This window comes from Monodelphis domestica, chromosome 5 (genome assembly GCF_027887165.1).
Source record: "Monodelphis domestica isolate mMonDom1 chromosome 5, mMonDom1.pri, whole genome shotgun sequence".
Classification (NCBI taxonomy): domain Eukaryota; kingdom Metazoa; phylum Chordata; class Mammalia; order Didelphimorphia; family Didelphidae; genus Monodelphis; species Monodelphis domestica.
In genome coordinates, this window is record NC_077231.1 from 202,483,170 (window position 1) to 202,497,343 (window position 14,174).

Sequence of the window (14,174 nt, forward strand, 5' to 3'; positions counted from 1 at the left end):
CGGTTGGAATGTTAGAGAGAAGATATTGACAATAATGACAGTTGGTGGAGGAGGGACAACCGGGAGTGGCAGACTCTCTCTTCCTGGCCCTGGAACTGGAAGAAGCCTCTCTCCCTGTCTTTGGATAGAAGGGCCTCTATTCCTGATTTTCCCAACTGCGTGCTCTACCTGGATTCGTGTGATCATGTCATCGAACAAAAGGATTGAAGGGGAGCAGTTTGAATTGTAAGGCTGGTCTTTAGGGTGTCAGCCCAAAGAGACAGGCCCACTCAGTTCTGCAGGTCAGAACCTTTTCTTCCTCTTGCTATCTACTGCTAAGACTTTGAATTTAAGAAAACTAGCACAGATTAGTATAGACAGGAATAAAAGAAACCTTCCACCAGCCTGTGAGGCCTGGCCTCCGCTCAAAAGCAGAGAAAGACTCAAACCCAATCTAGGGAAATCCCGATTCCCTCTTCCCCATACCTCCCTAATCCAAACTTGTTATTAAATTCATCTTTATTTAAATAACTGCAGTCAGATAAGAGGATTATCATTTCAGGGGACATAAAGGGAGTAAAATCTCAGGACAGCCATTCAACCATAAATGGTCCTTTTTGGACCCCTGCTGGGCTACCTTGGTCTGGGGGAGGCTTGTCCCTCAGGAGGGTCTGTGCTTACCTGCTCTGGGGTATCTTCAACATAAATCAATAGAGAAAACACCCCCCTCAGGCTATAATAGGTGGCCCATTTCTGGGAACTCCATTTTTCAGAGATAGCCTCTCAGCAGGGGGCATCTCTCCTTTTACCTCACCAGCAGCCATATTCCCTCTGTCCCTTCAACCCTTCCATTCCCTGGTACAAAACCTTCCTTACCCTCTGTGCCCCCTTTGATCCCTACAATTCCTTTAAATATTACAACTTATATATTATATAATACATATTTCCATGTTCATCATTTTATGAAAGAAGATTTATATCATACAAAATGGAGTAAATAAAGTAAAGAATGTCATGCATCGATCTTCATTTGGACTTTGCCGATTCCCTCTACAGCAGTGGATGACCTTTTTGGTCTTGAGTTCCTTGGAGCTGCCCTGGATTGTTGCATTGCTGATAATAGCTATCTTTCACATTTACTAACTTATTTTGAAAGTGGATTTTTAGGGAGAATGTGTGATTCCATTTTGTTCTGTATTTGAAAGTTTGACTTTTTTTTTGATGATTAGTTTAGTTATTTTGTTTTGCTTTGGTATGTGATATCTGGGCAAAACATCTCTCTCCAATATCTCCTTTCTCTCTAAAACCTTTAAGTTTAGGAAGGAAAAATCCCAGGACCTCAGGAGTTCCTGGAATTCTCCCTTTCTCTTTAGACAATCTAACAAATTACTTTGTGAGCCACTAACAATCCTAATTGATTCTCTTTCCTTTTGATTTAGTGCAAATAACTATATTAACAAGGATACATTCTTTCCTTATAACAGTTTAAGTAACAATTTCCTTTTTGTTTTCCTAAGTGTCTTTACCCTGCCCTAACTGATTTTACCCCAAACTACTTTCTCTCATGCTACTCTCTCTGAGCCAGGTAACTCAGGAGGAGAGAGGAGGGAGGAAAGTATGTAGTAAATATCTTCTGCAGATGTATGTCTATTGTAGAACTGTGAGACACTCATGTCCATTACATATTGATGGTGTATGCTACACTCTAGAATGTATAAAGTGAAGTTTACTCCTGTGCTGACTTATTTGGGTTTCTGTTGTTCAGTTGTTTCAGTTGTGTCTGACTTCATGATTCCATTTCAAGATTTCTTGGCAAAGTTACTGGAGTCTTCTCTGGTTCATTTTACAGACTACAGAAGAAACTAAGACAAACAGGCTTAAATGACTTGCCCAGGGTCACACAGTTGGTAAGTGCCTGAGGCTCTACTTGAACTGGGGAAGATAAGTCTTCCTGAATCCAGGCCCTGGCACCTCAACCATAACTGCATTTAGTGGTTTATTTCTTGTCTCCCCAACTAAATTGTGAGCTCCTAGGGAGCGGTTGTCTTTAGTCTTTCTTTCTTAAAATATTCAGCAGAGTTTAGCCCAGGGTTAGGCATGGGGTAGATGCTCAACAAATGCTAGCTCACTTGACTCATATAGTGAAAATGCTGGATTGGCCAAGCACTAGGGCCCATCCAGCTATGACATTTATCCCTTTTACAAACACACTGCCTTCTCCGTTTTGTTTTTATTTTTTTTTAAAGGAGAAACTAATCCTTCAAAGGTAATTTTTCATACCAATAACAATGAGCAAAAGCAAAGACAACTTCCTTGGCAATCTTCTTTAAAAACACCTTTACTTCGCTGAATCCCAGAACCATAAGGTACCTCAAGAGCTATTTGGTCCAATCTAATTTTGGGTAGTCAGGTAGCACAAAGGATAGAGCACTGGATTTAGCATCTTCATGAGTTCAAGCCTGGCTGCAGGCACTTACTAGAGGTGCAACCCTGTTTGCCTCAGTTCCTCATCTGTAAAATGAGCTGGAGAAGGAAATGGCAAATCACTACAGCTATCTCCACTGTAGGAATAGTTTTAAGATTGCAAAAGTTAAAATTTTAGAATATTTGTACAGAAATCCTTGTACATGCCTGTAAATAGGTTCAGATTTGATATATGTTATATGAGGGAATAGTTAAAATATTAAAAGACTTTAGGAGGATTAAATGAGTTTCTAACTTTAGGGCTTTGCAACTTTAGAGCACTATAGAAACGTTAGCTAATATTATTATAATTATCTAATGAAGTAGCTAGTAACAGGAATAATTCAGTATTGCCCATATCGACACTGATGTGATACTAAGGTTCTTGAATAAGTGAAACTGTCAATGTTGTGACTGACTAGTTCAGTTGAATTCAATTTATTATTAAGTTTTTATGTAGAACTGAATGTGTGGATGAGTTAGTGTACTAGGTGCCAGGGATACAAATACAAAGCACGCCTGCTCTCAAGAAGCTCTTATTTTTATCAAGAAACTTTTTTTTAGTGAATTAGAAAAAATAATAACAAAGTTCATTTGGAAGAACAAAAGATCAAGAATATCCAGGGAAATATTTTTTAAAATGTGAAGGGAAGTGGCCTTGCAGTCACAGATCTCAAACTATACTATAAAGCAGTGGTCATCAAAACCATATGGTACTGGCTAAGAGACAGAAAGGAGGATCAGTGGAATAGACTTGGGGTAAGTGACCTCAGCAAGACGGTCTATGATAAACCCAAAGATCCAAGTTTTGGCAACAAAAATCCACAATTTGATAAAAACTGCTGGGAAAATTGGAATACTGTATGGGAGAGATTGGGTTTGGATCAACATCTTACACCAAGACAAATTCCGAATGGGTGGATGACTTAAATATAACGAAGGAAACTATAAGTAAGCTAGGTGAACATAGAATAGTTTACCTGTCAGATCTTTGGGAAAGGAAAGATTTTAAAACCAAGCAAGAGATAGAGAACATTACAAAATATAAAATAAATAATTTTGATTATATTAAATTAAAAAGGTTTTGTACAAACAAAACCAATGCAACCAAAATTAGAAGGGAAGTAACAAATTAGGAAAAAAATCTTTATAACAAAAAACTCTGACAAAAGTCTAATTACTCAAATTTATAAGGAGCTAAATCAATTGTACCAAAAAGCAAGCCATTCCCCAATTGATAAATAGGCAAGGGACATGAATAGGTAATTTTCAGATAAAGAAATCAAAACTATAATAGGCACATGAAAAAGTGTTCTAAGTCTCTCATAATTAGAGAAATGCAAATCAAAACAACTCTGAGTGACCACCTCACACCCAGCAGATTGACCAATATGACAGCAAAGGAAAGTAATAAATGTTGAAGGGGATGTGGCAAATTTGGGACACTAATACACTGCTGGTAGAGTTGTGAATTGATCCGACCATTCTGGAAGGCAATCTGAAACTATGCCCAAAGGGCTTTAAAAGACTGGCTGCCCTTTGACCCAGCTATACCACTGATGGGCTTATACCCCAAAGAAATAAAGGGGGAAAATAAGTGTACAACAATATTTATACCTGCACTCTTTGTGGTGGCAAAACATTGGAAAATGAGGGAATGCCCTTCGATTGGGGAATGACTGAACAAATCTCTTGGTGATGGAATACCATAGTGCTCAAAGGAATACTGAACTGGAGAAATTCCATGTGAACTGGAATGACCTTCAGGAACTGATGCAGAGTGAGAGGAGCAGAACCAGGAGAACATTATACACAGAGACTGATACACTGTGGTACAATTGAATGTAATGGACTTCTCTATTACCAGCAATGCAATGATCCAGGACAATTCTGAGGGACTTATGAGAAAGAACACTATTCACATCGAGAGAAAGAACTGTGGGAATAGAAACACAGAAGAAAAACAACTGCTTGATCACATGGTTCTATGGGGATATGATTGGGGATGTTGATTCTAAATGATCACTCTATTGCAAATAGTAATAATATGGAAATAGGTTTTGAACAATGATACATGTATAACTCAGTGGAGTTGCTCGTTAGCTCTGAGAGGGGAAAGGGGGAAGGGAAGGAAAGAACATGAATCATGTAACCATGGAAAAATATTCTAAATTAATTAATTAAATAAGTTTATTTTTTAAAAGAAGCTTTTATTTTAACAGGGAAACAACATATAGAAAGATAAACAAGTAAATAGGAAATATATGCAAAATAAACACATTTTGAGAACTGAGAAGCCCAAGTGAGAATGTACTTTACAATCTGAATGCCCCCCTCTCTCAAGATTAGTTTGCCAGCTTTCTTACTACATGGGTTGATTGACTTATAAATTGTCCTGGATTTTTCTACATAGCTCTTAAAAGAGCTTTACCAACTACTTGTTCTTTTCAGGGCTATTCAATTGACAGAAATCTTCCAACCCTTTTTTTTTTTTTGCCCAGGTTGGAGTGTGGGGAACAAGGTACAGCTTTGCTGATCATCAAGTGTAATAGTACTTTGATGTCTTTGGTCCTCTTCTAAATAAAGGACAGATAATAACTGTTGAGAATCAGTGTGTGTACAGTGGTAGTCTAGCCAGTTTCAAGAGACTGGTTAGTCATCAATCACAATGCACTTGCTTATTAAGAGAGAAAGAGAGAAAAACCCCTCACATCCTTGACCTACTACCTACTTTCTAACCCTCTTTCTAACACCCACAGAATTCAGTCAGAGGTTCTAATTTATATAACCACACAGATTCAATTGGACAACTCTGGTCAGTGTTTGGTTAGGGGTTCGAATCTGCATATTCACTCAAAATGCAGATAGCTATATGGTACATGGAGTAAGGTTTACAGAAACTGGGAGAAAAGTATCAACTTGAAGGACATATCCCACAACCCCCCAAACACTTTGTATAGTTTAGTAATGACATAATTTGTTTCTGTCTCACTCAGGTATTTAAGAGACCTTTGTATTCTGGCTGGATTGAGGCAATCCTAGGAGAGACTAATTTTACTGGGGTCCTAGGGCATGTTCATTTTGGATATATTATTAACTATTACCTTGAAAAGAACACACTAATTTCTCACTCCACACAAGTGTATCTTGCAGCTACCATGACTCTAATTTGGGAGAAGATTTTAAAAATCTTTATATTTTCATCTGATAACATAAGACAGATTTCATATATAGTCAATCCTCAACTTTCTGAGGGGTAGTATTCCTAGAAACTGATCTGTCAAGAACACAAATGTTGGGGGCAGCTGGGTAGCTGAGTGGATTGAGAGCCAGGCCTAGAGACTGGAGGTCCTGGTCTCAGACACTTCCCAACTGTGTGATCCTGGGCAAGTCACTTAACCCGTTGCCTAGCCCTTACCACTCTTCTGCCTTGGAGCCAATACACAGTATTGACTCCAAGATGGAAGGTAAGGATTTAAAAAAATAAATAAATAAATAAATTTATTCCAGTGTAATGATTTTGTGTGGGTTTTTAGCGTTGACTGCAAGCCATTGTGTATTGGCTTCCAAGATGGAAGGTAAGGGCTTAAAAAAACAAACAAACCACAAATGTTGATACATTGAACCTATAGGAAATTGGGGATTAAGTTCCCACAGTCACCACAAATTGTAATCTTTCTCCAGAGATTAATAAAGATACATTTTAACAAAACATTAATTCTGATACTTTTCATAACATAGTAACTGTGAAATAACTCATAAAATCTAGTATACAAAATAAAATTGGTAACAGAATGTTTTTCTTCACTAGTAATTCTCTAGAATTCTGACTTTCTGTGCTAGATCTTAACAAAAATAAAATAAACACATTAAATAATAAATAAACACTGATTTCAGGCAATATTCATTTTTATAACATGTGAAATCTATAGTACCATAAATACTATGAACAGATGAAATTCTTAAAAGGAAAACATTTTTTAAAAACCTCTTTTCCTGTCTTAGAATTAACACTAAGTATCTGTTTCAAGGTGAAAAGAATGGTAAGGGCTTGGCAAATGGGATGAAGTGACTTGTCCATGATCACATAGATAAGCAATATCTGAGGTCATATTTGAACCCACATCCTTCTGACTCCAGGCCTGGTGCTCTATCTACTGAGCTACCTAGCTGCCCCCAAATGAAACATTTTCTAACCTGAATCTTAACTTCCACTGTCAGCTATCAGTGTGAGGGCATTGGACTGTATAAAGAATCATCACATTTCAGAAAAGGCTGGAAAGATCTACATGAACTAATGCAGAGCAAAATGAGCAGAACCAGGAGAACATTGTACAATTGTACAAAGGAACAGCAATACTGTATGATGCTCAACTGTGAAAGACTTAGCTATTTTCAGCAATACAATAATCCAGGACAATTCTGAAGGATTTCTGACAGAGAATGCTATCTACCGCTAGAGAAAGAACTGTTGGAGTCAGATGCAGATCAAAGTATATCTTTCAAATTAGTTTAGTTAGTTTTATTTGGGGTTTTGGTTTTATATGAAAATTCTTTTACTACAACAATGACCAATTTGGAAGTATGTTTTGAATGATAATATATGTATAATCCAGATCAAATTGCTTACCATTATCAGGAAGGGGGAAAGAAGGGAGGGAGAGAAACAATATGGATTTTGTACTTTTGGGAAAAGTATATTGAAAATTATTATATGTAATTGGGAACTAAAATATCTTTGAACAAAAAATAACAAATCATCACTCTAACATCAAATTTGAAGCTGATAGCAGCTGCAGACATTCTGGCAGGAAGTTTATCTAACATCTTTATTTTCTCTCCAAGTCACATCACTGACTTTTGCACACTTGGACAAAGGACTTGCAGTATGCTTTAAGGACATAATTATAACACAAACTTGAATTTTAAAAGCAAAAATGAAAACATGCAATGAATGTCAGGGAGCTCCTTACAATGTTAGGGCTAACAAGACCAATGGAGCATCCAGTAGGATACCAGTTGCTCCCCAAACTTACCTTATGCCTTTCATTTTTTTCTCTACTTATACCCAACCATGAATGTGCACAATTGCCAATATGAAAGTGAAAATGAGGTTACTAATAAAGTCATGGGAATACTTGAAATGGCAAAAGCTAAATGCATGAATGTTGAAGATTGACTATAGCTATGTTTCTTCAGGCTTCTATATTAAAATAAAAACATAACATATTTGTAAACCTCACAGCCAAAACAACCCAAGAGAGAAATAGTTGAGCCATTCTAAAACAGGTTGGTTATCAAATTGTTGGCTTATTTATCTGTAACATTAGATTTATCCTTCTGTGGAATAAAAGAAAGTAACCACAGGGAATGATATGTGTCTAAAGCCACCTTTGGGGTTTGATCTTCTTCAGAGACCAGGTTCTTGAGATCATACCAAGGAATGAAAAGCAAGTTAAAAATCTGAAGCTACTGGAAGCAGCAACTCACCTTTAGGTACTTGTTCTGGTGGGATCCTTGTTTGCCAAAGTGGATTTTCCATGGAGTTAAGAAAGGGTGCCTGGGATTCCCCCTCTGGAAATATATCTGTACTAATATAACAGAACACTTACCTAGACTTAGAGCTAAAAGGATGTTTGAGGGCATCCAGTCTACTCCTTTCATTTCATTTAATTTATTTCTATCAAAACCTTACCTTCTGCCTTCATAAGAAATCTAAGACAAAAGGGCAAAGACTAGGCAAAAGGTTGTCCAGAAACTTGCCATTTATTAATTAGAGAACGGCTTGGATGGCAAGGGTTAAAAAAAAGATAAACTAAAAGGTTTGAAAAAAATTACTAGGTATTATTTACAAATTAGTAATATACTATTGCATTCTAATAGATGAATTTTACTATGATATACAGCCCCAGTTTTCTTTTTTTTTTAATTCAGCCCATCATAATACCAAATCATTATTAAGGACCACAGAGTTTTTAATACTCTAGGGTCCATATACCAGCCTACAATTTTGGTATTCAGACTGCTTGTGACAATGTTATAGTACTTCCAAAGGGGTTATCAAATTGGAGGGAAGTTAAAACAAAGCCATTGCCTGAAATAATCATCCCAGTTTGGTTTTGCTCTTTACCTTTATAGCTTGATTTCTGGAAGCCCCTCACCATTTCAGGGGAAGGGGTACATGTTAGAACTCCCTTTTCCAGAGTGCAGGCAATCAAAATTTTCTTGGAGTCCCATGGAATTCCTTATTCTATCATGATTGAAAATGTGCAGGTGAGTACCCCAAAGTTCTTTCCTCCTCTAAATCCAACTGGTTAAAATGAACTAATCATAAGGCCATTCTCATAATTTTCTTTTATCCTTCTAGAGCTCCCATTTGGCTCTGAAATAAACTGATTAAGCCCTTTTCCATGGGTAGCTCCATCTCATGGGAAATGGGAACCTCTCTTTCCTTTTCTTATGAATGTAATCTGTAGATGAGAAGGATAAGAAGACAGTTCTCTGGGTATACATAGAACTGAGCATCTATGACCACTAGTCTACTTTTATGAAGGTCTTGGGTTTTTTCAGCACTACCCCCTTGCTACATCTGTGAATCAATCAACTCTGATTTATGGCTGGGGGCAAAATTACCTGACTCTTCCAACAGAGGCAGGTTCTTTATTATTATGCAAGCCAACCACTAGCTGGCCGTGGACTCTTCTTATATGGAGTGATGTAGCCAGCCTAAGTTTTTCTTCCATTTTTTTTTAAACCCTTACCTTCCGTCTTAGAATCAATTATTGTGTATTGGCTCCAAGGCAGAAGAGTGGTAAGGGCTAGGCAATGGGGCTTAAGTGACTTGCCCAGGGTCACACAGCTGGGAAATGTCTGAGGTCAGATTTGAACCTAGGACCTCCCATCTCTAGGCCTGGCTCTCAATCCACTGAGATACCCAGCTGCCCCCAAGTTTTTCTTCCATTGAACAGTTAATGTCTTTTCTGATCAAGAAAACTACTGGTAAAATGTTAACTTTAGTTTGACCATTGATTTTCTCTTTGAGGACAATGTACAGCACCTCAGCTGGTTCTATACCAGGCGAGAATGATGTGACTGCTACAGTCTGAATTGTCATGTGCTTTTCTACAAGATTTTTGTTGCATTTTTTTTCTAGTTCCCACTTCTTTCGTTATTGCTTACATGACAGTGCTTAGCCACAAATAGCTGATAAATGTAAGTGATTTATCCTAGGTTCATCTGGACCAAGAAAAGAAAGAGTTGCTTTTTCATCAAATAAGATGAAGTAGAGGCAGCTTCAATTTTGGACCTTACCATACTGTGGAAAAGGTGCGTTTTTCAGACTGTTTAACTTAAGCTTTCTTAAGGAGCTAGCCCCTGACCTCAGCTTCTTCCCTGAAACTCTAACCAAGGGTTCCTAACCTGAGATCCATGAACTTGTTTTTCTTTTCTTTTTTTCTCAAGTATTTTAATAGCTATTTCAAGATAATTATTTCCCTTTGTAATTATATGTGTTTTATTTTATTCCTTTAAAAACATCACTCTGGGGGGTACCTAGGTAGTTCAGTGACTGGAGAGTCAGTCCTGGAGATGAGAGGTCTTGGGTTCCAATTTGACCTCCAACCTGGCCTCAGATACTTCCTAGCTATGTGTCCCTGAGCAAGTCACTTAACCTCATTTGCCTAGCCCTTACCTCTCATTTGCCTAGCCTTGAAACCAATACTTAGTATAGATTCTAAGTGGGAAGGTAAAGGTTTTTAAAAACAAAAAACAAAAACACCCCATCATTCTGAGGAATCCATAGGCTAGGCTGCTAGAGAGCTATGATACAAAAAAAAGCTAAGAATTCTTGCATCTAAATAGTTTGTTTCCTCTAGACCTGAGTCCTCACATTAGGAAAAGACTGAGGATCTGGCCACTAAATTGGTAGCTGTGGGGTCTTTCTGAAGTGGAGGATCCTACTACTGCTATCCTCTTACTATACCTACTGTACTTCCTGCTGGCAGAGACAGTGGCATTACCACTGTCTCTGGTGCTCTCAATAGGTATATGGAAGCTTTGCCTAAGAAAAAGGATGGGATAGAGGGAAAATAATGCATGGAAATAAGAAGAAAGAACTTATCAACCAAGAAAATCTAATTCATTTCAATTATGAGACCATTTACTAAGTGTTTACCAAGTACAATATTGAGGATATTGAGGATACAAAGACAAAACAAAAACCATATGCCTTCTCTCAAAGAGCTAACTTTCTATTGAATATTATATTTTACTGAAATATTTCTAGTAAAAATTGAGCTCATTTTCTTCTATTTAAGAAGGTGAGGAAGCCATTTTAGGAAGCTTCCCATCTGAACTGATTAAGATGGAAATACATTCCTGTCATGGAGAGAAGGAAATATATTTCTCCTGCTACAAATGGGTATCTTTTTTTCAGCAAGGATTGGAAACAAGGTCCATTATTAACTATCTCAGATTAAAATTTTAGCATCCCCAATGTGCAACTGACACAACTACCCTTGCTACTAATGCATTGGTAGGGTGGAACAGGGAAAAAGAAAGTTATCCTCAGTTTAAATGCTAGCTGATGTAACAAATTTGTTTGGCCGTACTCTTAAACTTTTAGATTTTCCAAGAAATGGATGACCTTGTGGATCAGTATCCTAGTCTACCATACAAACTGAAAATAGGATATTCTTTTGAAAAATGGCCCATGGAGGTGCTCAAGGTACCCTGTTTTTTTTTTAAATTTTATTTGGTCAATTTCAAACAATATTCCTTGGTTACAAACATCATATTCTATTTCTCCCTTCCCTCCCCCTGCCCTTCCCATAGCCGACACGAAATTCCACTGGGTATTACTTGTGTCCTTAATCAGAACCCATTTCCATGTTGCTGTTTGCACTAGGATGTTCATTTAGAGTCTACACCCCCAACCATCTCCCCTCAACCCATGTAATCAAGCAGTTGTTTTTCTTCTGTGTTTCTACTCCCACAGTTTTTCCTCTGGATGTGGATAGTGTTTTTTCTCCTATATCACTCTGGGTTGTTCATGATCACTGCATTGCCACTAATGGAGAAGTCCATTACATTCGATTAAGGTACCCTGTTTCTTAATGGTTTCTATCTTTCCATGCTTTCAGGGAATTGCTCATTCCTCTCCAAACAGCAGCTGGGTATGATGAAGATTCAATAAACATTGATTGAACTCTATGAAAGGTAAAGCTACGATGGATGTCAAGACTGTATAGAGCCTTAAATGCCAGGCAAAGATATCTGAACTTCATTTGATAGACAATAGGGTAGCTCTAAAGATTTTTCAGCAGAGAAAGGACATAACTAGGTCTTTGCATAAGAATAATCATTCTGGTGGTCTTATGCAAAATGAGTAGGAAGGCCTGGGGGAACTAGAGATAAGAAGCTCTGATATGAAGTTACTTTAATATGCAAGCAGATACTGAAGAAGGGCTAAATGAAAGACATTTCTAAGGGAGGAACAATAGCCCTTGATAGTGGAGAACAGAGTTAAAGATCATACTAAAATTTCAAACATGTGGAATAGTGTGAATGGTATGAATTTCACCACATATTAGAAGGTGACAGTCCCAAGATATTTCAATTTTCCATTCCCCTAATCCTCATTCCTAGATTATGCTGATCTAATTCAATTGTCTCAGATTAAAAACTCTGTTAAATTATAAAATCTGATTCTAAAAAAAAAAAAATCTGATTCTAAATCAAGTCTTCAGAAATTATGCTACCCATCCCATTGTCTTCATGAAGGATAACATAAATCATTCCCTAAACAAAGAAGCTTCCATAATTTAGATATCTCAAGGGAGATGAATACCATGATTTACCTTGCTATTCTGTTCTGATTTCCTAAAAACCAGGACCAAGTTATAAGGTGGTAGTGTAAAATGCTACATTTTTAACCAACTAAAGAGAGAATAGAATTACCTAAAATTGATCAAAGTCTGTCAGAAACATTAACACTCAAGTCTGGTTCTATCCTGTGTTCTAAAAAGTAAAGGAAGAGGGGGGAAGAAAACAAATAAGACCTGGGAGTCTATCTGCCAACATAAACCTAGGGACTGTATGAACACAATTACACAACACTTTTCTCATAAATAAGGTCAGATCTAAACAACTGCAAAAGTATTAATTGCTCATGGTAGGCAGAGCCAATATGATAAGAATTTAATAAAAATTAATTTGCTCACACCAATTAAACTACCAAGAATTATGAATGGGAAGAGGGTCATAGGATAGGAGGGATAAGAAAAGAATGAACTAATATAGGACGATCTCATACTTTATTTTTTGCTTTACAGTTTGGCACCAGAGGGAACAAGTCTGCCATCTGGATGAGTCCTGGGATCCACGCCATAGAGTGGATTATCCAAACTACAGCACTGAGGACAGCCAATCAGGTCATTTTCACCTAAAATGATAGATTTCTTTTTTCTAGGTTCAGATCTGACTCCTCCATATGTGTGGTACCAGGGACCATTTTGATTTAAACATAAAGGGTCAGATCATGTGTTGTTGTTGTAATTCAGAAATGATATACCAATAATCAATCTAATAATCTCTGTTTTGCTTTTATTTCTACAATGTATTAGGTTAGAGTATACCCACACCTGGAAAACAATGTGCTGGGGCCTTTGCCTTAAGAAAGATGAGGATGAGGGGCAACTGGGTATCTCAGTGGATTGAGAGCCAGGCCTAGAGATGGGAAGTCCTAGGTTCAAATCTGGCCTCAGACACTTCCCAGCTGTGTGACCCTGGGCAAGTCACTTAAGCCCCATTGCCTAGCCCTTACCACTCTTCTGCCTTGGAGCCAATACACAATAATTGATTCTAAGACGGAAGGTAAGGGTTTAAAAAAAAAAAAAGAAAGATGTGGATGAAGAAGGCAATTACTGTATTAACTGTTAGAAGGGACTTTACTACAATCTTACCATTTTGAAGATGGTAAGATTATGGAGTGGAGTAGAAGTGATTCGTTCAAAGTTATAGACCTCTATTAGAACCTACTTCTTTATTCCCAGTTTTAGAGCTGAGAGAATTCTAATGGTTACATATATACGACTTTACTATACAGATGAGGGAAATAAATCTCATGCAACTTATATAAACACAGCTAAAATTCAATTCCTCAAATCTGTATTAAACACCTAAAGGTTTAAAAGTCACTATTGAGCATTGAGATATAAAACCAAAAATTAATCCCCTTAAAGAGCTTAATTCCACTGGCAGAGATAGTGTTAAAATCGAGATCTTTTCTCCTTCCCCCAAGGGAAAGGAGGGATTTGGATATACAGACAAGATAGAATGATGATTTTTTTTTTCTTAGCATAGAAAAAAAATCCTAAGAAGTTAAATGATCAACATTTACAAAAATCATTAGGGGTGGGGTGCTAGGTGACTCAGTGGCTAGGGAGACATATCTGGAGACAGGAGGACCTGGGTTTAAATCTGAGCTCAGCTACTTTCTGCCTGAGTGACCCTCAGCTCTTCTGCCTTAGAACCAATACATGATATTGATTTTAAGGCAGAAGGTCAGGGTTTTAAAAAATCATTAGGAGTAAGAATGGATTGTCTTATTCAGTAACTCCCGAAATACTAGCTTGAACACTGAAACTGAAAATTTTAAAAGGTAGTTTTTAGATAAGAGTTTTGGCATTCTAAAGGATAAACTCACTTTTATGGCATGCTCCAGATGACACCAT

The 14,174-nt window shown here is 37.3% G+C and overlaps 1 protein-coding gene across 1 annotated transcript in view; it reads left to right on the forward strand.

Annotated features, from left to right (window-relative positions):
- The window catches only part of LOC100617853 (carboxypeptidase A2), a 53,965-nt gene that overhangs the window by 3,345 nt on the left and 36,446 nt on the right, over nt 1-14,174 (forward strand). The window contains 6 exon segments of the mRNA XM_056800659.1: nt 4,944-4,963; nt 7,857-7,938; nt 8,581-8,715; nt 9,673-9,768; nt 11,066-11,167; nt 12,738-12,881. Coding sequence (XP_056656637.1) covers nt 4,944-4,963; nt 7,857-7,938; nt 8,581-8,715; nt 9,673-9,768; nt 11,066-11,167; nt 12,738-12,881 — 579 coding nt within the window.